The 24,744-nt window shown below is 39.5% G+C and overlaps 1 protein-coding gene across 2 annotated transcripts in view; it reads right to left on the reverse strand.

Moving 5' to 3' along the window:
• The window catches only part of adcy2a (adenylate cyclase 2a), a 221,428-nt gene that overhangs the window by 23,181 nt on the left and 173,503 nt on the right, over positions 1-24,744 (reverse strand). For both annotated transcript variants that reach the window (XM_053621189.1, XM_053621180.1), the window contains exons 5-13: positions 23,554-23,702; positions 20,649-20,760; positions 20,364-20,491; positions 4,969-5,127; positions 4,737-4,869; positions 4,251-4,427; positions 2,679-2,722; positions 2,222-2,302; positions 2,009-2,078 (exon numbers count right to left, since the gene is read on the reverse strand). In XM_053621189.1, the coding sequence (XP_053477164.1) occupies positions 2,009-2,078; positions 2,222-2,302; positions 2,679-2,722; positions 4,251-4,427; positions 4,737-4,869; positions 4,969-5,127; positions 20,364-20,491; positions 20,649-20,760; positions 23,554-23,702 (1,053 nt within the window). The remainder of the gene's footprint in view (positions 1-2,008; positions 2,079-2,221; positions 2,303-2,678; positions 2,723-4,250; positions 4,428-4,736; positions 4,870-4,968; positions 5,128-20,363; positions 20,492-20,648; positions 20,761-23,553; positions 23,703-24,744) is intronic.

The following is a 24,744-nucleotide window of genomic DNA, read 5'->3' on the forward strand; positions in this document are numbered from 1 at the left end:
AAACTTATACTACATACAAATTGTAGGTCATCTCACAAGATCACATAAACCTTACATACGTGATTGCTGTATAAATGAGTTGTATAACTGAAGGTTTTATGAAGCTCCAAAACAGAGACCCTTCAAATAAAGTATTAACAAGTACTCATGTTGTGCATTGGTATCCAGTGCAGTAGTGCCCTCCACTAACATTAGCACCGTTGGTAAATATGAGCAATTAGGCTGTGAAAAGTTGTTTTTATTGTTTAACCTTTTGATCTTTTTTCAAAGATTCACAAAAATACTCTGCTCTCATGGATATCAAACAAAATATGTTTATCAAAAATATATCTTTGTTAAATATATGTGTGCAACAATCATTGGCACCCTTTTAGTCAATACTTTGTGCTACCTCCCTTTGCCAAGATAACAGCTCTGAGTCTTCTACTATAATGCCTATAATCTCCTATAATCCTTTGGATAAAAGCGCTGTATAAGTGCAGACCATTTAATGCCTGATGAAGTTGGAGAATACTTGGCAAGGGATCTGAGACCATTCCTCCATATAGAATCTCTCCAGATCCTTCACATTTCGAAGTCCATACCTCCATATTTAACCGTGGGCATGAGGTAATTTTCCATATGGCTACCTGTCTGTGTGCTCCAAAACCACGTCTGGTGTTTATTGCCAAAAAGCTCTATTTTGGTCTCATCTGACCATAGAACTCAATCCCATTTGAAGTTCCAGTAGTGTCTGGCAAACTGAAGATGCTCACGTTTTTTGTCTTTGGATAAGAGTAGAGGCTTTTATCTTTAAACCCTTCCAAACAACTTGTGGTGATGTAGGTGACTTCAGATTGTAGTTTTGGAGACTTTCTGACCTCAAGATGCAACAAACTTCTGCAATTTTCCAGGTGTGATCCTTGGTGATTTTTTGATCACTCAAACCATCCTCTTCACAGTGCGTTGAGACAATATAGACACGCGGCCAATTCCAGGTTGGTTCATAACATTTCCAGTTGACTGGAACGTCGTAATTATTGCCCTGATGATGGAAATGGGCATTTTCAATGCTTGTGCTATTTTCTTATAGACACTTCTCATCTTGTGATGCTCAACAACCTTTTGCTGCACATCACAGCTATATTCCTTGGTCTTGCACTATTGCTATGATTGACTAAAGGTTTTTGGCCTGTGTGTTACCTCATATTTATATCCCTGTGAAACAGGAAGTCATGGTTGAACAATTTCCTGTTCCTAGACACCCATGTCTACTAATTATTATTATTATTATTTTTTAAATATCAGTGGGAATATATTTCAAATATTTTGTCTCATATGAATTCATAAGGGTGCCAAAAATTGTGGCACATATATTTAACAAACATATATATATTGCTAAACCTGTTTTGTGTTTGCAATTGTTTGATAAACATGACAGCAGAGTATTTTTATGACAGCCTCGAAACCTTAATGACTTGGAGAAGATCTGCAAAGAGGAGTGGGACAAAATCCCTCCTGAGATGTGTGCAAACCTGGTGGCCAACTACAAGAAACGTCTGACCTCTGTGATTGCCAACAAGGGTTTTGCCACCAAGTACTAAGTCATGTTTTGCAGAGGGGTCAAATACATATTTCCCTCATTAAAATGCAAATCAATTTATAACATTTTTGACATGCGTTTTTCTGGATTTTCTTGTTGTTATTCTGTCTCTCACTGTTCAAATAAATCTACCATTAAAATTATAGACTGATCATTTCTTTGTCAGTGGGCAAACGTACAAAATCAGCAGGGGATCAAATACCTTTTTCCCTCACTGTATGTTCCATTCAAATGTTTTGGAGTAGTTTTTTTTTTTTTAGTTAATTTAGTTAATTACTTTACATGTAAATCATGAGTAGCTTGTAGCTCAGCAATGTACAATTGTAGAGTAGCCTCCCCAAAGCTTCTAATAAATGGGCATATTGTATGTATTACACGTCAAAAACACGAAAAGATACAGTAACTATAATGAAATTTACAACTTACCTCCTTTTCTAAAGTTTTGTTATGAAAGAACAATGATATTCTCTGAATGTCCTCAGATTTCAGCCATTGTCTGAAACACAAATATGAGATTAGAGAATATATATATATATATATATATATATATATATATATATATATATATATATAAAACACTAACTGACTAATTGAAATAGTAAAATATTACTTCAAATGGCGGTGCAAATAAGAACCTACTTTTGGGAATTAATACCATCAAACGTTCGTATCATCCGTTCATTTAGCTCCTCCTCAAATTTCTTCTTCTGAGATTTTGTTCTGTGAAGAAATAAACATTTCAGAACATTTTCCATGTGCTTTGTGAATACAATTTTCCCAGATCTTTGGATCATTAAAAAAAAAAAATCAAAAGGCTGCATCACCACATTTTAGCATTTCGTAATGCAGCACTTGATGTTCCTAAAATTTTATTCGAAACACAACCCGTCATCAGTTAGAGATGCATAATGTGCCAGAGAGCCATTAAGAGCTTTAAAAGCCAATAAAATCAATTCAAAATGAAACAGTATAGTGAAATAGAATATGCCCCCAGCTACACTGGCTTTGTTTTGTCTGTTACATTTTAGATTATTCGTAAACACAATGCTGCACCAGACTAAACTGAACACAGGTTTTGAAAACAAATACGTCCTACCTTTCTGAGCGTCTCTGGAAGTGATACTGACCCAGTGGCACATCCTATCAAAAAATAACAGTAATTATTATCCGTATAGTGTTTAATTGCTTTTATTATAATTGCTTTGGTATAGTGTCTGGTACATTAAAAATAATTGTTTTTTTATTTAACCATTTATTTTTACCAGAGAACAAAAAAGAAAAAAGAAAAAAAAAGAAAAGGAATTTCTGCCTGTTTTAGGGGTGCCCATTGATTATTTTTTATGTCACAAATAAAGCAGTAGTTGTTTATGACTCAGGGCTTTAAGAATTTGTGTTTTTAAGAAGTTTTCCTAAGTGTGTATATATATATTTTACCTAGCCTACTAGATTTAAATGTTAGAATTTTATTGTGGCAGTTGTATGCAGTGTTTCACTATCAAAAAAGCTTATTTTAATTTATTTTTGTTGTCTGTATTATCTCTGCACAAATCTTACTGTGGAAAAGTGTGAACTGTTTGCCCAGCAGGGGCCTCACACCCCTCCCTTTTCCTATCGCCCTGCTCACCAGCGGCCAAACATGGAGTCATGATACTCTAAACACAGAAACTTGACTAATCTTATAACAGACTTGCAGCAATAAAATAATTCATTTGTTTATACTGAATGAAAATGGTGGAATGGTAGTGGAACGTACTGCAAGAAAGGGTTGATTGATTTATTGGTATAGAAGTTTCTCTTTTTTGCTCGTCTTTTGCATATATTTCAACTGGAACTAAAGTCATATAATTTCAGATTCTGGTTAAAAGCGAAACGCGAGAAAATGATGTTTAAAAGATTACATTCCAAATGCACTGAAATATGACAACATGCTGATTATCTATAAAAGCAAATGCTATATGACGATTTCATATGGAGCCTTACACATGATCTTTGCAGTCAGAAAGCCTGCCAAAGTACGTTATATGTTATAAGCATTTATCTAATCCCAGTTCTTCATTACTTTTGGCTGTTGGTATACTTAATAAAACTACGTCAATTGTTTAATTGATAGAGCAGCAGTGGAATAGTGAAACTTTATTAGATGCTTAACTGATATAGTTATTAATCTTTTATTGTTATTCAATTATGATTTTTACCCATTAAACCTGCTAATTGGTCAATTGTTATAATTGTTGTGTCTGAGAAAGAAATTTGTTAATTGGTATTGTTTATTATTATAGTGTCTGATACATAGAAACTGTGTTAACTGGTATTATTATTATTAGTAGTAGTAGTAGAAGTAGTAGTAGTAGTAGTAGTAGTAGTAGTAGTAGTAGTATGTCTGAGACATGAACATTGTGGTAATTGTGTTAATGGTGTCTATCACTATGAAATTGTGACCTAATTGGTGCAGTGGTCAATTGTGCAATATCTTTTACACTACTCTGAAATACACAGAACTCTGACTCAGAGTGTAATAATTAGTTAAATGGTATAGTGGTTTGTTGGCTACTGCTCAGAAGGTTGTGAACTCAAGTTCCAACATATAGAATATGAAAGCTGATTAGTACTGGGATTAACTGATAATTAATAGCACATTCAAACTCAACCAGATGGCAAGGGAACTTACAGATGTGTTAATTTTGCCATTCTCATTGGTCATGCTGTCTCGGTGGTGCAGATTGGCAAAGGGCTTGGCAGCCCCCCACGACTCCAGGTAGCGAGTCATCCTAACTGACGCTCTCATCTTTGCACCGTCCAGGGTGTGCCGGGGTCTGTAATGGTGCTGTGGACTCCTCCTCTCGGCCTGCCAAATCAATCAAATGTTAGTATTTAACCTGTAACGCATATATAGATTTATTCTTTACAGAAAATGAAAGTCTTAAAAATGCTTATAACATAACAGTTGATTGCTTGATTCTGACTGGCCAGATGGTTTTGGTTCATTTTCTATCACAGCAGCTCTGACTGTACATATTAAATGTGTTTGTACTAATATATTACCATTTGTATAGTAGCAACTTGGTTCATTAGCAGATAATTTTGCTTCTTTCTGATTTGTTCTTTTTCTCTTGAAATCACATCATTCTTGTAGTGGCATAATTTTATACCCTACCTTCGGGTTGATTACTAGGTAGGTCACTACCCCGTGCTCTTTCAGATAAGGGTCACGTTCATGGCCGTAGCCATCCTCCACTTTGTATGCTCCGTTCAGGTGCTCCAGAGTGACCGAGGTGATGTGAACACGTCTGTCCAAGAATATGCAAAAAAAAAAATCTACAACTCAACTCTTGTAAACTTTGGTGTTGATTAATATTCATCCTAATAATTAAACAAAGCATTCATACCCGGGTACACCACCAGCCTCCATGTGATTGGCTAGAGTCACATCATGTGACCAGACATCATACTGCCACTTCTGGAGGCCGATGACGCCACAGAGGACATTGCCAGAATGAACCCCGACTCGCATGTTGATGTCCACGCCGGTGGCATCTCGCACTTTTCTAAAGGAGAATAATAATGTTACACACACAAACACACACACACTAACATGTTTCATGTCTTTGCTGAACAGATTTTGTAATTAGTTTGGCCTTTTGCAACACATTCCAGGCTAAGTGTGTGTACTAAACCAATGAGCACAAGCAAATGTTTGTGAGTCTCGTTGCCTACAGGAGGAATTATAGCCTTGACACAGTAACCCTCCTGAGGGAAAAGATCACGGTGCAGAGAAATGCTTTTCTCAGAAGTGTTTCTTACCACACACTGCTTGCAAATGTCATGAGCAGAAAAAAGCAATATGAGCCTCAGACAGAAATTACACACTCACAATTCTTAAAGCAGAAAAAAAAATTCTGAAAGTCAAGCTTCTACATATCATACTAAAATTTAGCCACACTAACTTTAAAAGGAAAAATTCATTTAAATACGTAACTGCGTTGCATTCTGGAACTTTGTCTCTAATGTTTGTTGACTCCACTACTTCTACATTGGATTCCTCGTTAAAATGAAGCTGAAGGTCGCTAGAAAATGGTGAGTGAGAAAAGAAGCTCTTGCTCTTTTGTTTTTAAAAGCGAACAAAGAAACCTGACCATTATCGCCAACTCATCCATCCTGAAGTGAAGAAGTGGACTTCACAGCAGCCATTTGTAGGGTTTCTTTAAACTGTGATGAAAGCATTTACTTCAAAGGGCCCTTCTAAAAGCATTATTGAAAGGAACAACTAATGGACTGGAAAATTGGTAACCGAAACCAGCGAGTGCTTCTAGAAATGTCAGAGGTGTGTTATACACATTTTGACTTTGTACTTCAAGTATGAAATCACTTAATAGTAAACTGAAAACACCAAAATGACCAATATGGTAAAAAACAAAAACACAAGCATTGTTTTCTGTCTTTTTTCTCATGCAGTCAAAAGATGACTCATCTAATGTCTAAGTAGAACATACACTGAGATTTTATTTCACATTAATGTGAAATTACCATGACATAAAGTGAGTACAGGGCATCAGAGCAGCTTTCAAATGGGAAAATCAAAATATCATTCGTCAAAATACCATTACTGTGCGATGGGGGAAGGGAGCTGACAACAAGCCACCCTTGAAAAAAAAACAACCTTGAATTGATAGTGCTTAAAAGCTTGTGATGAGTGTCAACAATTATGTCATGCTGATAATCATTAACGCCACTTGTTTTGCCTGTTCTAACATTCAATTAAACACAAAAGCCCTGATTTACTAAGATCCCAACTAAAGAGGCTAATTTGCATGTGCAGTTCAATAAATTGCATGTTTAGATGATGTGGGTGGTTTACAGTGAACAACTGTGTGAACGATGTAACATGGAGGGAGCCAGACAACAATGTTCAAATGTTTGTTGCATGTTCTCATAGCTGTGACGAGTTCAGATCTCAACGATACCCCCAGAAGAGTCAACCTTGAATGCTGATAACGTAAATACCGTGTAACAGCTTTAATGCATATACTTATTAGTGCAATTCATAGACTTCATTAGAACATTATTAAATTTATTTTTAGCTAGTCAGCTTCAGAACAGGGTATCTGCTGGTATCAGCACTTCAAATGTAATACCTTTTAATACTGTATTCAAGACATTTCCAAAAAAGTTTTAAGACCTGCACATCACTTCAATCATGCTACACGATAGCATCAGCTATAATGGATTGTGTTCATGCATATACATGCATTTCTGGGTTTAAGTAAACTATAGCAGGGTAAACTTCTATAAAGGAATATGGGACACCATAGCAAATATCCTTTTTGCATTACCATTTGCTCAAACAGTGACAGACAAAAAATCCAGTATTTCATTTCCATGACTCTCCAAGAGAGGAAAAAATATATAGAGAGATGGATTACGGCAGTCATGAGAGAAAACAAAATGTGAAATTTACCATCCCTCCCTCAGCAGCTGTATTAGAAACCCCCTCGCAGCAGTGTTTACAAGTTTTTTGTAATTTAATGTCAGCTAACTACGGAAGCCCTAATTGGCCATGTTTTATCACAGCAAACCAGCAACTCCATTACCCAGAAAGCACCATGATCTACATACATTCGAGTTCCGGATCATCTCTGCAAGGAGTGAGTGGAACGAACCAGCTCTAAAGACTGCGTTTCGCCAGGGACTTAACCCGGAAGTAGTGAAGGAGCTGGCCTGTCGTGATGATCAACTTACCCTCGACTCTCTCACTGACCTCGCCATCTGACTGGATCAACTTCTTCAGAGCCACCATCCAGTGCATAGCAAGGGAAATATCGCAGGGCCAAATGCCACCGCAGAGCCCACGCAGCTGGGGTGTACACGGCTCAGCGAGGAGGAAAGCGTAGCAATCACAGGGGTCAAAGTACAGATGGTCGTGGTTACGGTGCGTGTTTGAGTCCGAGAGAAGAGATCACGGAGGTGTCGTCCTAGAAGCGTTGATTGATTCTGGAGCGGTAGGGAATTTCATCGATCAAGACACTGTTCACCAGTTCAACATCCCTGTTCGTCCATTCATTTCATGGGCTAACAAACAAATCACTCACTGCCTTGCACACTGTCTACCTACCCCAGTAATTCTGCTGGAGACTACATCCATCAAAAGCTCTAACCAACCCGCTCCAGTTCAAGTTCCACCTGAATATCAGGACGTCTTGGAGGTTTTCAGCAAAGAGAAGGCCAGCAGACTACCTCCACATCGACCATATGACTGGGCTATCGCGTTGCTCCCTGGAGGCAATCCACCTGGAGGGCGGGTGTATCCCCTATCACAGATAGAACAACGAGCTGTGGAGGAATACATTCAAGAGGCACTTCAGCAAGGCTACATCAGACCCTCTACATCCCCTGCGTCAGCAGGTTTCTTCTTTGTGAAGAAAAAGTGAGGTGGTCTCAGGCCATGCATAGATTACCAGGGCCTCAACCAATGTTCTGTTAAGTATCGCTACCCTCTGCCGCTGGTCCCAGCAGCCCTAGAACAATTTCTATCAGCTACTGTCTTCACAAAACTGGACCTTCGCAGTGCATACAACCTGGTTCGTATCCAAGAGGGAGATGAGTGGAAGACGGTCTTCAGTACCACCTCAGGCCACTATGAATACTTTGTCATGCTGTATGGGCTCTCTAGCGCCCCATCAGTGTTCCAGTGTTTCATCAATGATGTCCTAAGGGACGTGCTAGGTCACAATATAATCATCTACATCAACGACATTGATATATTCATGTTCCCGTGGAGAACATGTCTGCCATGTCCATCAAGTCTTACAAAGACTCCTTCAACACCATCTCTACCTTAAAGCAGAGAGGTGCGAATTCCACCAGCACACCATCTTGTTCCTGGGCTACATCATCAGCCCTGAGGGGGTCACCATGGACCAAGGGAAGGTACAGGTGGTGGTGGAGTGGCCCACTCCACGAAAAGTTCAGGGATTTACAACAATTTCTGTGCTTTGCCAAGTTCTACCGACGTTCTATCAGGGGTTTCAGCTCCATTGCACACCCTTTAATGTCCCTGCTGAGAGGCAAGCCCAAACGATTGTCCTGGAATCCAGCCACCCAAACAGCATTAGATCAACTCAAGAAAGCCTTCACCACAGCTCCCATCATCAAGCACCAAGACCCTTCCAAGCCCTTCGGTGTAAAGGTTGATGCATCAGAGATGGGTTTGGGAGCTATCCTCTCTCAGCGGTTTGGAGATAAGCCCAATCTTTATCCCGTGGCCTTCTTTTCCAAGAAGCTGTCACCAGCAGAACGAAACTATGATGTGGGAAACAGAGAACACTTGGCAGTGAAATTAGCCCTGGAGGAATGGCGGCATTGGCTGGAGGGAGCAACACACCCCTCATTATATTCACAAACCACAAGAACCTTGAGTACTTATGTACAGCCAAACGTCTGACACCTCGTCAAGCCCGCTGGTCATTATTCTTCTCACATTTCCAGTTCACCTTGTCTTACAGGCCAGGTTCCAAGAATACAAAGGCCAAAGCCCTCTCCCATCTGGACAGCACTGAGATTCAAGAAAGCCATGAAGAATTCATTCTCCCGCCTTCCTGTATAGTCAGCTCCCTGCAATGGTAGTTGGACCAAACCCTAGCACGCATACCAAGATCACAAATTCCAGCAGCATAACCCCCAGGAAAAGAGTTTTTCACAAAACAGCACTGACTGGAGCTCATTCCCTGGGCCCATACGGTGGTCCCCACAGGTCACCAAGGTGCACAATGCGCCTACCATCTGTTGCAGGAGAAGTACTGGTGGCCTAACCTGCTAAGGGATGTGCACCGCATAGTGACTTCCTGCTCAACATGTGCTCAACAAAAGGTTCCACAAACTGCCGGCCGGCAAGCTGAATCCCCTACTCATACCTGAACACCCGTGGTCCCACCTTTCCATTGACTTCATCACTGACCTACCAAAATCCCAAGGAAACACGACTATCTTAGTGGTTGCGGACCGGTTTTCCAAGTTGCTACGCCTCATTCCACTACCTACCATCCCATGAGCCTTTATGACAGCCGAATTGCTGTTCCAGCATGTATTCAGGTACTTCGGGATCCCAGAGGAGATCGTCAGTGATTGGGGACCACAAGTTACATCCCAGGTCTGGTCCAGTTTCATGGAGAAAATGGGGATCACCATCAATCTCACCTCAGGCTACCACCCACAAGCGAATGGTCAAGTGGAACGAGCTAGCCAGGAGATTGGATGGTTTCTCTGTACATTCTGTGTGTCTAACCCTGAGGACTGGTCCAGATTCCTCCCCTGTGCCAAATAGGCCCAAAATTCCCTATGTCACTCAGCCACAGGCCTCACCCCGTTCCATTGTGTTTTAGGCTACCAGCCTGGAATGCCAACCCCACCGAATCCCTGGCCGTAGACCAATGGTTCCAGAGGAGTGAACAAGTTCAGGCAAGTACACACCATCGTTTTGTGCAAACCTCACCACACTGAGTGAGGTACTGGTACCAGCCAGATGACAGAGTTTGGGTTTCAACCAAGGACCTCAAATAACCACATACTTGCAGAAAGCTAACCCTAAGATACATTAGACCATTCAAACAAATCAATCAGTCACCTACAAGTTGAAGTTACCTCGACACAGCCGCATCGCTCCACTGTTTCATGACTCATGACTCAAGCCTGTTATCCCTGGACCACTAGCCACAGATGTGCCCCTCAACGCCCCTCCTGTCCCACCAAAGATCGATGGCCAACCTGCATGCCTTACAAAGAACATCCTAAACTCGCGGCACAGGAGGGGCAAGCTTGAATACTTGATTGAATGGGAGGGAAATGGGCCAGAGTAACGATGCTGGGTTCCTGCTCAGAACATCTTAGACCCACAGCTATGTAAAGAGTTTCATCCACTACATCCAGAACGTAAAGGACCCCTACCCCGAGGCAGACCTAGAAAGAACTCTGCTCCCGGAGTGAGCCCTTCAGGGGCCGGGAGGGGGGGTGTCTCTGTCATATCACAACAGACCTGATCCTTTGGACTTTGATTAAACTGATTAAACTGCCAAAACTGCCACTTGCTTCTGTCCTGTGCCTACATTACGTGACCGGCCATGCATTGTTAATTTTTTCTTTTTTGTTTTCTCATGATCTCGACATAACAAAAGTTGTTTTCTCATGGTCAACTTCATTTTTCTGTGTACTCGACATCCCTCGTCCCGAATTCAATGGGGTTTTTTGAATGGATTTTTGGTTAAATGCCTGAAATAAGGTATGTGGTTAACACAAGCTCAAGATATGTTCCCTTTTATACTACGACATGAAATACATCAGTAATACCCCACTCAGGATTTTTAAAAAAGTTTTTACCTGTCTTGAAAAAGGCGGTTGCTAACAAGTGGCTAAATGGTACTACAGAGGTTGTCGGGGACATTAAACGTCATCACACCAAACAGGAAACTGATCTACTACAGCCTCGTTGTGTTCATACTTGCGCTCTTGCAAACTATTCCAACTTGTAGATTTATCAATTTATAGTATTTTCCAATTATATTATTTTTTTAAATAAAGATTGAAAGAGTAGTTGGAAGCTTAGGGGTGGTGATGTTGAAGTCAAGCAACCGTGGTGCAGTTCGTTTATAGCCTAACTTCAGCTTTTTACCTCTGGTGATTGTGCTTGGTCTTCAAAATTCACAAAAGTTGTGTTCATTTATGAATCTTATTTTAATGAACGAAACGTGTCATAAAGAACCTAAAACTTTTGTTGGTCACATAGTTTATTTTCTGCAATAATCCAAAAGCCAATGGAAAAATCCTATTGGCTTATTGTGGAGGGAACCAGGGTGATGCTAACTTCCGGGGTTGGCCTACAAAAATATGTCATCCCTGCAGGACTGACGACTTCCACATTAGTGTCCGACACTTGAGAAGGGGACACCCCTTTCTCTTAATGCGGAGATAAAGTCCATCTCTACAGTGGGCAATTATTACATTTATGATGGCAAAGATGCCAAGGTGCATGTAACACCAGTCCCATTCACAAAGAGCAAGATTTTCTCAGGATAAAATTATGTCCTAAGAAAACAGCTTTTGTTTATGTCAAGATCACAGGAAAATTAAGCTGAGATCTTGAGAAAACATCTGGGTTAACCCTGTTCCCTGGGAAGGGAACGAGACGTTGCTTGAGCTTCACGCTGTGTGAAAAGCCCTTGTGCGTGACTGATATATGAAGCTTGTGTAACATCATGCCTATTTATAGGCCTGCCATTAACAAATTAGACAGTTAACAAATTAGACTGTGAGGAGCGCAGTCATGCGATTTGGGGTGTAAGGTATTAACACAGAACCTGACCGGGAGCCAGTGCAAGGACTCCAAAACAGGAGTAAAATGATTGCATGTCCTGGTCCCAGTCAGGATTCTGGCAGCAGAGTTTTGTACATATTGGAACTTATTGAGTGTAGATTTAGAAACTCTGGCTAAAAGGGCGTTACCGTAATCTATTCGAGTGACAACAAATGAGTTACAGTTTTTCAGATACAGAGAATTTTAGCATAGGGCGCATTCTGGCTATATTTCTGAGGTGAAAAAGGATGCTTTAACAGTGCTCTGTACAAAAGGATCAAATGTAAGGCTAATATCAAAAATAACTCAACAAACAGACAGAGGACCAGCTTTGAGAATTTGATGATGGGAACCTATAAGCATACCTTCAGTTTTATCACTATAGAGACACAGAAAATTATTATTTATCCATGTTTTTATCTCAGAAATACAGTCAGAAAGAAAACAAACATCAAGGTTTTCACCAGATTTTGAGTGAATGTAGAGTTCGGTATCGTCAGCATAAAAGTGATAATGGAGGCCGAGCAATTGCAGCAGGTGCCCAAGTGGACATAAATAAATATTGAAAAGTAAAGGACCTAAAACTGAGCCCTGAGGAACACCAGTGAGCACAGAGCTAGTGTCAGACCTGTAACCACCCGTAGAAATAAACTGGGAACGGTAAGTAAAATAGGGTTTAAACCAGTATAAAACTGTCCCTGAGACACCAAAAACACTTTCAATGTGGGGGCATAGTCTTGCAATGTTCTGTAGATGGAAAAAGGAACTGCAAGAGACATTTTTTTGTGTGTGCAGCAAAGGTGAGAGTGCTATCTAAAATAGCCGAGGCTCTTAACCTGAGTGGAGCAGGGTAGCATGCAGCCGCCAGTGGAGAGGGTGCTGTTTCAGAGCCAGCAACGAGTAGCTTAGTGTTATTGCTGTTTAATTTCAGATACTTCTTAAATCATCCATAAGTTGATGTCATGAAGACAGGCTATGATGGTACTAGGAGTAAGAGTGGCTGAGGGCTCCATGGACATGTAAAGCTGAGTATCGTCAGATAGCAGTGAAAGTGAACACCATGATGTTGAAGGACATTGCCAAGTAGGAGGAGATAGATGAAAAATATGAGAGTCCCCAAAACTGAGCCCTGGGGAACCCCCATGGTGACAGCAGAGCTCTCTGACTTGCAGCTTATTATTTTGACAAATTGTGTCCTTTCATTGAGGTAGGACGTTAACCACTGATGTACAGTGCCAAGGACTCCAGTGTTAGCTAAATGTTCTAGAAGAATCCGATGAGAGATGGTGTCAAAGGCTGCACTGAGGTCTAGGAGGATGAGAATGGAAAGTAATCCAGAATCAGCTGCGCAAAGGAGGTCATTGGTTATCTTCACCATGGCAGTTTCTGAGCTGTGTTTAGGGCGAAATCCAGATTGGAATGGATCAAACAGATTATTGTTTGTTACATGATCCTGGAGCTAAGATGCCAGTATCCTCTCAAGGATTTTTGATATAAATGGTAGGTTAGAGATAGGTCGATAATTATTGAAATCACCAAGATCCAGTCCTGGCTTTTTCAGTGTTGGCCTGACAATGGCAGTTTTTAATGAAGGGGAACCACACCAGTGGTGAGAGAGGTGTTAACTATTGAGGTTATCAGAGGGAAGATAGAGGGCAGGCACACTGAGTAAGTTGGTTGGAGCAGGATCCAGTTGACAGGTGAAGGAATCGCACTTAATGATGAGATTCAAGACGTGACTTTCCACAGGGAGAGTGAAATGACTAAATGCATTGGTACGTGGAGGGCCCATAGTATTCAGGGAGCATGGTTCCTTTTGCTCATTAAATCCCATTCACAGTGGAAAAAAGGGCTATGGTGTTTCCTTCTCCAGCACTAATGATATGCACAATATGATGTTTTTGTAACAGAAAGGGCATTTTTGTACTGAAGTATGTGATCAGAATACATCTCTTTATGTACTACAAGACCAGTCCTTTTTGATAACCGCTCCAGATGCTGACCCATGGACTTCATCTGGCGGAGTTTAGATGTATACCAAGGTGCAGTGTGAACAAATGAAACAGTCCAAGTTTTCCAAGTTTTGTGGTCTGAGTTGGGTAGTTCATCAGCATTGATGTGGCAGGGTGTAATACCTGTACAGCAGACCAAATCTAAAATATGGCCTTTGCTGTGGGTTGAAAAGTTTACATATTGGGTAATACCAAAGCAATTAAGCATGGCCATAAAGTCTCTTGTAATTAGGTTGGAAGAATTATCCAAATGGAAGTTAAAATCACCCATCAGGATCAAATTCGGAGACATTGTATTCAGAGTCATTAGTATAGTTGAAATTCAGATATGAACACATTTGATGGTGTAGGTGGTCTGGGCAGTACCGCAATAACAATGGGTGTAGGTCCACAGAGTTTGACAGCCAGCAGTTCAAAGGAGGATTGACCATGGAAATCCGAGTGGAGTCAGTTTTATGTTCTCGTGATATAGCAGTGCAAGACCACCTCCTCTTCCAGAAGGATGGGATTTACAGATGTAAATAAATCCCGGTGGGGCTGCTTGATTAAGATGTAGAAAATCATTGTTTTAAAGTCACTGACAAGAGCAGCTTTGTTGGTGAGAGACCGAATACTGTATAATCCAAATTTCAGGCAGTTAGTGTGCGTGTGCACATATGACCTAGGCAGGGAGGCTAGTACACTGCAGTCAACACTGCATCGGTCAGAGATCATTGAGTGATGGCAGTTTACAGACCAGAGGGAGGTAATAGCATTGAAATCATTGTTGTTGATCACTTTATCAGTCTTTCGACGAGATCCTCAATAGATGTATTTTGGATGCCAAAGAATGTTGAGTTGGCAGAGCAGCTCTGCAGGAGGCTCATAGTTCCCCCATAGCCAGTAAAGTTCACCTGCTGAGTATTTCCTCATCTTTACTAATCAGATGGAGTGTTTTTGGAGTGGACACCAGCCAACTTCAGCCAGACTTCACTGTAATCCACCTCAAGCAGTTCAATGTTTATCAGCAAAGAAATCGCAAAGTTAACTGGGAGATTTGAATCGTAATGTCTCCAGGCAGAACACGGTAAACCATGACAGAAAACAGATAAAAATGTCATTAACTTACAATGATCTAACTTTACTAAAATACTAAATAAAAAAAAAATCAATTAATATTTACACTGAATTTGTAATTAATTTCAAAAATACCAAATAAAAACAAGCCAGCCGGAGTGGCTTTAAACTCGCCAGAGTCCCAGTTACTAGGCAACCAAGTGTACACTGTATAAATATGGCTAGTGTATGGTTTTCCCCAGAAGCATGATATTTCATCATGCACTTCTGGCAAAAAGGGGATTTTCTGTGGTGTGAGAGAGAGTTGTTTTCATTGGGGAGAAAGCACTCATCCAGCCTGCTATGAGCCACTTCCTCTTCCCAGAGCCAGTCTAGTTTTTCATTTATTCAGTTTTTCAACTGCCTTAGTCATCACTTCAAGCAGCTCTTCATATGCATGAGAGCTGCTCTGCATTTTTGGTGCAATGGCACCCATTTCTGGCTCCTTGGAGTCAGATAGAGTGGTTTTTTTTTGGCTTTCTATAGCAGAAAGAGGAGTTGTTATGCAAGCTCCAAATCTGGTAGAGAGCCAAACCTGGAAGACAGAGCAAGAGATAGAGCAGCACTCGTTGAGACCTCATTTCACGTGGCGGTGTGCACGGCATGTTTTGTAACTTTCCGCATGGCTCCACATCCGAAGATGAGGCGACTCTTGCCGAACAGGTACAGTTGTACAGGCACCTCTATGATACATCCATGTGGGATGAGATAGCCAAAAGGCACAAAATTATGAAAATTTTTTTTTTTTTTTAAATAGGGATTTAGATTTGCTTCATACATACTGTTGAAAGAATAAAGCCAAAGCTGAAAGTTTTTTTGGGGGGGGGTGGGACACACACACACACACCATTTTTTCATTCATCACAGTCTTCCCAAATAAACAGTCACTACACTACATCATCAGACAGTGATTAAACCTCATTCTTTTGTCTTTATACTTAGATACTTCAAGACATTTGCATTGATGGGCGGCCGTACGGCGCGATCATTCTGTAACAGCTTTCTTTCGTCTCTATACATAAAGAGACATTTGCATAGATGGGCGAACATAATCACCTGATTGTGTAAATGTGAGAAATGACATTTGCAGGAAGCACCCACTTTTCGCTTATGTCTGCAGTAATTTCTAACATTTACAAAATGAGCCTACAATAAATAATAAGCCTATTTAATGAAAGTAAACATCCATGTTAAATGTTTAATACAAATGTTAATGAAATGAATAAAATGTGAATGAGAATTTAGGTTCAATTTAGTTTTATAGGCTACATGTTTTCATATTTATAATATATTTTGTTGTAATGTGATAAGTGATAATCATAAAGTTTGCTGGGTTTTATATGAGTGTTTGCTCTTTTTTTTCATACTGTGGGTTTTAGTGAAGTGTATTGAAAACAAACATCGTCAACAACAAACACAACACTTCCTCCTCAGCATTCAGCAACTCCACGCAATACGCCATGTTTGTAAGCCTTGCTATGGTTGTTGAGAATATTACAAGCCAGTCGGAAGTATAAACAAGGCTTAGACACTTCACACAGAAAGTACAAACAGTAGCCTAATATAACTAGAGATGCAGAGATACAAAATTTCTCAGCCGATACAGATAACTGATTATTCAGAGTGATATCGGCCGATACCGATACCCGATACCGATAGTTCTGCCTTTTATACCTTCTTTTAAATTAATAATAATTAATTCCAAAATTCTGAAAGAAATGCAAGTAACTGGTAATATACTGTATAATATCAACTTTTTTAAATATTAACATTAACTGGATATGAAATACACTACTCTACAAATATATTTTTCTGTGCAATATATACTTTTTTTGTCAGCTCATCTTCATTTAAATCTTTCAGCGGTGTACTGGTGCTTTAATTCAGCGCGAGCAGCGTGGGGAAAAAAATAATTTATTAGACTCTGTGCTGAATCTCCCGCTTCACTGCTGCAGTGTCTGGTGTAACATTTTAGTGCAGAGATTACAAACTGCAGTTTTGTCGTCATTCCACACAAGAGACATCATCTTTACGCACAGCACGAACTCGATGTCTTATCAGCAAAGAAATCGCAAAGTTAACTGGGAGATCTGAATCGTAATGTCTCCAGGCAGAACACGGTAAACCATGACAGAAAACAGATAAAAATGTCACTAACTTACAATGATCTAACTTAACTAAAATACTAAATAAAAAAAATCTATCAATATTTACACTGAATTTGTAATTAATTTCAAAAATACCAAATAAAAACAAGCCAGCCGGAGTGGCTTTAAACTCGCCAGAGTCCCAGTTACTAGGCAACCAAGTGTACACTGTATAAATATGGCTAGTGTATGGTTTTCCCCAGAAGCATGATATTTCATCATGCACTTCTGGCAAAAAGGGGATTTTCTGTGGTGTGAGGGAGAGTTGTTTTCATTGGGGAGAAAGCACTCTTCCAGCCTGCTACGAGCCACTTCCTCTTCCCAGAGCCAGTCTAGTTTTTCATTTATTCAGTTTTTCAACTGCCTTAGTCATCACTTCAAGCAGCTCTTTATATGCATGAGAGCTGCTCTGCATTTCTGGTGCAATGGCACCCATTTCTGGCTCCTCGGAGTCAGAGAGAGTGTTTTTTTTGGCTTTCTATAGCAGAAGGAGGAGTTGTTATGCAAGCTCCAAATCTGGCAGAGAGCCAAACCTGGAAGACAGAGCAAGAGATAGAGCAGCACTCGTTGAGACCTCATTTCGCGTGGCGGTGTGCACGGCATGTTTTGTAACTTTCCGCATGGCTCCACATCCGAAGATGAGGCGACTCTTGCCGAACAGGTACAGTTGTACAGGCATCTCTATGATACATCCATGTGGGATGAGATAGCCAAAAGGCACAAAATTATGAAAAGTTTTTTTTTTTTAAATAGTGATTTAGATTTGCTTCATACATACTGTTGAAAGAATAAAGCCAAAGCTGAAAGTTTTTTTTGGGGGGGGTGGGACACACACACACACACCATTTTTTCATTCATCACAGTCTTCCCAAATAAACAGTCACTACACTACATCATCAGACAGTGATTAAACCTCATTCTTTTGTCTTTATACTTAGATACTTCGAGACATTTGCATTGATGGGCGGCCGTACGGCGCGATCATTCTGTAACAGCTTTCTTTCGTCTCTATACATAAAGAGACATTTGCATAGATGGGCGAACATAATCACCTGATTGTGTAAATGTGAGAAATGACATTTGCAGGAAGCACCCACTTTTCGCTTATGTCTGCAGTAATTTCTAACATTTACAAAATGAGCCTACAATAAATAATAAGCCTATTTAATGAAAGTAAACATCCATGTTAAATGTTTAATACAAATGTTAATGAAATGAATAAAATGTGAATGAGAATTTAGGTTCAATTTAGTTTTATAGGCTACATGTTTTCATATTTATAATATATTTTGTTGTAATGTGATAAGTGATAATCTCAAAGTTTGCTGGGTTTTATATGAGTGTTTGCTCTTTTTTATCATATTGTGGGTTTTAGTGAAGTGTATTGAAAACAAACATCGTCAACAACAAACACAACACTTCCTCCTCAGCATTCAGCAACTCCACGCGATACGCCATGTTTGTAAGCCTTGCTATGGTTGTTGAGAATATTACAAGCCAGTCGGAAGTATAAACAAGGCTTAGACACTTCACACAGAAAGTACAAACAGTAGCCTAATATAACTAGAGATGCAGAGATACAAAATTTCTCAGCCGATACAGATAACTGATTATTCAGAGTGATATCGGCCGATACCGATACCCGATACCGATAGTTCTGCCTTTTATACCTTCTTTTAAATTAATAATAATTAATTCCAAAATTCTGAAAGAAATGCAAGTAACTGGTAATATACTGTATAATATCAACTTTTTTAAATATTAACATTAACTGGATATGAAATACACTACTCTACAAATATATTTTTCTGTGCAATATATACTTTTTTGTCAGCTCATCTTCATTTAAATCTTTCAGCGGTGTACTGGTGCTTTAATTCAGCGCGAGCAGCGTGGGGAAAAAAATAATTTATTAGACTCTGTGCCGAATCTCCCGCTTCACTGCTGCAGTGTCTGGTGTAACATTTTAGTGCAGAGATTACAAACTGCAGTTTTGTCATCATTCCACACAAGAGACATCATCTTTACGCACAGCACGAACTCGATGTGTTTTCCCGCCCTCTTTTTATTGACAGGATATAATTGGCCCTGATCATTGGATGAAAAACCACCATTATTGGGCGATACATCGGTGCATCTCTAAATATAACAGTAGTGATATATTTCTGATTTAATTCCCTTTTTATGCATTAGACCTTGTGGCGTTTATTTATGTGGAAACCCGCAGAAAGACCTCCGTTTGGCAACATCAGGTGAAATACTGTAAACCTTTTGCGCTAACGTTAAACCAAAGTGAATCTGGCACGTGTTGTCTAAATGCACTTTATAAGCGACTAAAACTTGCAGCACAGACAGAGATGAAGTTGGTGTGGATCAGCGTTTACTGTGAACCGAGCCGCTCTAAAACACAGATGAGCCGCGCACACACACTGATATGAATCCAATCTAAATCGTCTTTACAGTGTCGGTTCAGTTGCATTTTTAAGACCTTTTTGAAACGTGGATTTAAGATATTTTAGTGCTAAATTAAGGCCTTATTTTTACATTAAGGAATTTAAGACGTTTTAAGACTTTTTAAGGCTCTGCGGACACCTTGTAGAAGCAACGGTAATATACAAAACTCTTAGGCAGCCGAAGTTTTTTGTAGTACAAATTTTGTTAGAGGTGTTTATTAGAGAACTTCTGTGTTATTGAGTTAGTAGGATAATATTTTATATTTCCAAACAAAAAAATAGTCTCCAGAAGAACATAGCGTTAGTGACAAGCTGTCCGAACTGATGCTTTAAAGTAACTAATATATAAAGCCATGATCCTGGCACAGTTACTGTTACGGTCTTTGAGCTCAGGATAAAAAGCATCTGCTTCATGACTAAAATTTAATTTAAATGTATGACATAATACGGCACGACTCATCAACTGACGGACCACGCTCCAGATGCAGAACTAATATGAAACAACTATGAAACAAAACATAACCACTTCTTTATGAATCCCTAAAAGCATTAACCTTTGCAAGCAAGGAATTATTATGTAACTGGACCTTTACAATTTTTAGTTTAATACCCTTGAAATATTATTGTTTTTTTTTGCATGAAGATGGGTGTGTACCACATAAACCAGCAATCCAATGTAGATAACATGTATATACTTTAAAGGCAGTTATAAACAACATCCCAGATGTCACTTACTTGATGGCCTCACACATGTCCAGGCCCATCTTCACACAGTTTTTGGCATGGTTAGGTAAAGACTCTGGGAGGCCAGACACACAGTAATAACAGTCCCCAAGAATCTTAATCCTCATGCATTCATTTTCCTACAAAAATAAATAAGTGAAAACAAACAAGAAAACATGTCCTGTCATGTTGATGTACATCATGCTGGTTTATGACCGAATGAAACAGAAACATAAGGGAATAAAATAAAGCACGACTCATTATTCTGGATTATTTCCAATTCCAACTGTGTCTTACCTTGGCGATCTGATCGAATTTGCCAAAAAGCTCATTGAGCATGTGGACAAGTTCACCAGGAGAGCAATCGCTGGCCAAACGGGTGAAGCCAACAATATCAGCATACAAAATACTGCAAGGAAACCAGGATTGCATTAGACACCAGCAGATCTTAGGTATATTGCAAGTTATAAACAAAGGACAATGAGTACTTGGTACAGTCAGAGACTATTACAAAGACCTGGTTTTATATTCTCATTAACCAAAATGTTGTATGACATTTTACTAAGCTGAGCCTTAATATTCAACAGTGCATTATTAAAAATTGAGCAAAATCAAAATCCTGTCAAGAGAATTCTACATATGAGTTTATCTTAGCTTGTTTTTCGTCATTTTCACTTAAACTTATATACTTTGAAATAACTCGTTTAGACAGCGACCAAGAAAAATCAACAAATAGAGTTCCCTCCTAAGTTCTAAAGGAAAACTACTTTTCTATCGTGTCCAAACTTTTCACTGGTAGTGGTAGTGTATTTTTGTCTCAATTGTAAGAAAACCCTTCTTTTTTTTTTTTAAATAATTTTTTTTTTTTTTTGCAGCAACAGCAGATCATTAAACCTGCTTCCCAGCATATCACCCGTTTGTTTTCTATACAGATCAGTTCCTTTCATTCTGGACCAGGTTGGTTTTCTTCAGAACTGTTGGAGTTTTCCTGTTTGCTTTGGCAATTACGATTAGCATAATCATCACCTTGTGATCGTGACCTCACATGTGCAGCTGATGAAAGGGCTTGCTATGTTATGCTCATCCTCTTTGATACACTAGCCATAAACCCTTATCTTGTATTAAAAAATGCTTTTGAGCTTTTGCAGAGTTTCCTAGAAGAAGCTCTTTCTGGGTATACCCTGGGGAAAGAGTGACGGCTTACCAATGAGAGCGTATAAACCAGTCACAACTTCTCTTTGAAGTGCGTTTCTGACCTCCTTGCAAAACAATGATTCCACAGTGGGATCTAGAGTTGTTGCCTAGCAGTTTGGGCAGCTTGCCATAAGAACCTATGGAGGATGCAGATTTTAAATGGCTTTCACTTAAGACAGCTTATTATTATTTATTATTATTTATTATTATTATTATTATTTTACTGAATTTCACTATGGTCAGAGGAGTAAGCAAGTTGCATGCATTATCCATAAGCACACAGTTGGCAATGGGACCAAAGTTCAGATACATCATGCTGTTTCCAAAACTAGTATTTGCAACTGAAAATGTGCTCATATGAAACCTCTCGAGTGCTATGTGCATGTAATGGTTAGCCAGTTGTATGTGTGCTTTGGGAGTGATATAAAGGGGCTCCAGTTAAAAGAAGCCTATAACCTGCCATAGGAAGTGATTCTACAAGCATCCAAGAACACAGATCAAAAGTACAGTACCTTCCATTAAATGCCATTCAACGAACACTCTAGCTACCTCCTGAGTGGCAGTAAGATGAGGGTCATTTGTGGACATTTGTGAAGCAATGACATGGAGATCAAAGACAACGCCAGATTATTCGGACTGAATGTTTCGTTAAAAGCCATATGCTCTGTGAGAATTTTAATTGATTCTCAACCTCAACAGAGTACTGTAGCAAGACTCCTATCCTCAGAAGAGCACATCAACACTGAGTGATTCTCAGTCTCAATAAAGTGTCACTATTTATTAGTGCTGTCTTGTATCAAGGTGTGCTATAAATCCTTGTGAAAGCTTTTGACACACAGTCTCCCCTAGTTCCGAAGGAAACCACCGTGGTGGTCTGGAATGAAAGGAAGTAGGACAGAAGGTACAGTATGTAACTGTGGTTCTATGACTGAGTGGCCCCCTCGGTCATTTGGGTTGATGAGGACGAGCTTGACATAACAGGGGACCTTTTCTAGGCTGCGTACTGCATGTGAGGTTGTGGTTGATTTTGCTATTAGTACTCAACAAAGAAATGAGCAAACAGTACTACTTCACTAGTAACAAAAGAAAACCCCCTTGCGGTGCTCCACTCAGTTGTTGAACCATGGTTCTATAGAATGTAACTTCCCTTGAGTGCACTAAAGCCAATTGGAACATCTTGTTCAGAAGTGTGAAAACCATTGGCATATTTGATCAGTTCTGGTTGGAAATGGTGATCAGAAGGTTTCGAGATCAAATGCCAGAACCGCCAAGCTGCCATGGTTGGGTTCTTGAGCAAGGCCCATGACTCTCAACTGCTCATTTGTGTCCCGTGTCAATTGTAAGTCGCTTTGGATTAGCATCATGTGCAAAAGTTATGAAGACAGTCTTGTGAAAACTGATGATATCTTGTTTGAGAAATATAACCTGGCAAAAAAAATGTATCCCTACTGTAGATTCTTTGTTGTTTTGTTCACAGAATGTTCTCCCTTTTTAGCAACAACCCAAATCTAACACATCTGATTCACACATCTGCTATGCAGGCACCAATTTGTGTAATCAGGTGTGCTAGATTTGGGTTAGAACTCAGCAACATCAGTGCTCGTGTTTTTACCACCTAATTTACTTTCTTCCAATTCTTGAGCTCACCTTAAACAGCTGAAAAAATATCATTATACCAAGTCATACTGGATTAAAATGTGAAATTTTGCACCTTTCTAAAAAAAAAAAAAAAAAAAAAACACCTTTTCACATTTCATCTTAAGTACTACCACATGCACCAGAAAGAATTCAGAAATAACACTTTTTCCGTGGGTGATTCAGCTGTGCTTCCTTTCAAGTGTAAATTGAGTCAGTAGGTTCGTTAGCATTCAGCATGAGAGCCGCGTCTGAAAAATCCATCTCTGCTTCAGGGCAGAATGTGAGACATTGTCCTACTGTATATATGTATGCGTGTGTGTGTGTGTGTGAGAGAGAGAGAGAGAGAGAGAGAGAGTCACAGAAAGAGCACCTGACATTTGTGTGCCTCTGCACGTATAAGTTGTGAAAGTTGTTGGTGTTCTCCGCCTGCCCGAAGTTTGGGCCCTGGAGCCGTTGGATGATCTCGGCCTTCATCACACGAGCTATGTGAGCAGGCAGCAGTGAAAGCAGAAGGCGCTCCTAAACATATAAACACACATTCTTTTCATCTCAGGTACTGCTTCATATTTGGCAAATGTTTAATTCAACTGACTAGGAAATAAAATACAGTGCTTTGCATAAGTATTCACACCCCTTAACATACTTTTCTACATCTTGCAGCATTAACACCTGGAACTTAGTAAATCATTTTGCAAAATATATTGATTTTTTTGCTTCCACTTCAAAATTATTGGCCATTTTGTGTAGAGTCGTGACATATAATATCAATTAAGCCAATTTCGGTGCAGTGAAATAAATACAGTTCCCAAGATTAGCAATGTCTCCAATGAAGATGCAAAGAAATTGTGTCCATTGTAAGGACAATACTATGAACGCAATACTCATGTATTTAATATTGCTTAAATGGCGTTCTGCAGTCCAAAACAGAAATTTCAGCACTACATATTATGTAGTTACATCAAACTGGACAGATTACTGCTCCTCGCTTGAGCCGATAATCACATAAGAAAAATGGTCAGAGGAGCGCTTAAGTCTGCAGCTACGTCTGAGGTCTGAATACTGATGTGCTGCAGCCTGGTATTAAATCACTACTTGCACTGAAGTCTGAATACGGCTCAATGGTCTTAATTAATAAACCATACAATATTCATTACTATGATATTAAACATGACACAAAACAATACTATTTTCAGCAACTCTTAATTAAAGCAAATGAAGGCAAACTCTTAATAATTTCTTGGGACAGAAAAGTCTCTGGAAGCCCATTCAAAGGTATTACAACACTTAATCATTGAGACAAGTGAAAAAATTAAGCATTCCTAAGGAAATGAGGTTAATTTGATATCACACTGTCTGCTAGTCAGCTTTTTTAATGACAGATGAAGAAAATTCTCTGGTTAAAGTGCTGCCCAAAGCCTAATTTCTTACTAGGTGTGGTTGACAGACTATAATTAGTAATAATACATAATAGCATGTAAAAAGCCACTCAGGATTATTCACTTACATCGAATCTAATAAAGACATTAGCGACAAACGAGTTTTCAGAGGGTGATTATAACGG

Source organism: Ictalurus furcatus, chromosome 1 (genome assembly GCF_023375685.1).
Source record: "Ictalurus furcatus strain D&B chromosome 1, Billie_1.0, whole genome shotgun sequence".
NCBI classification, from domain to species: Eukaryota; Metazoa; Chordata; class Actinopteri; order Siluriformes; family Ictaluridae; genus Ictalurus; species Ictalurus furcatus.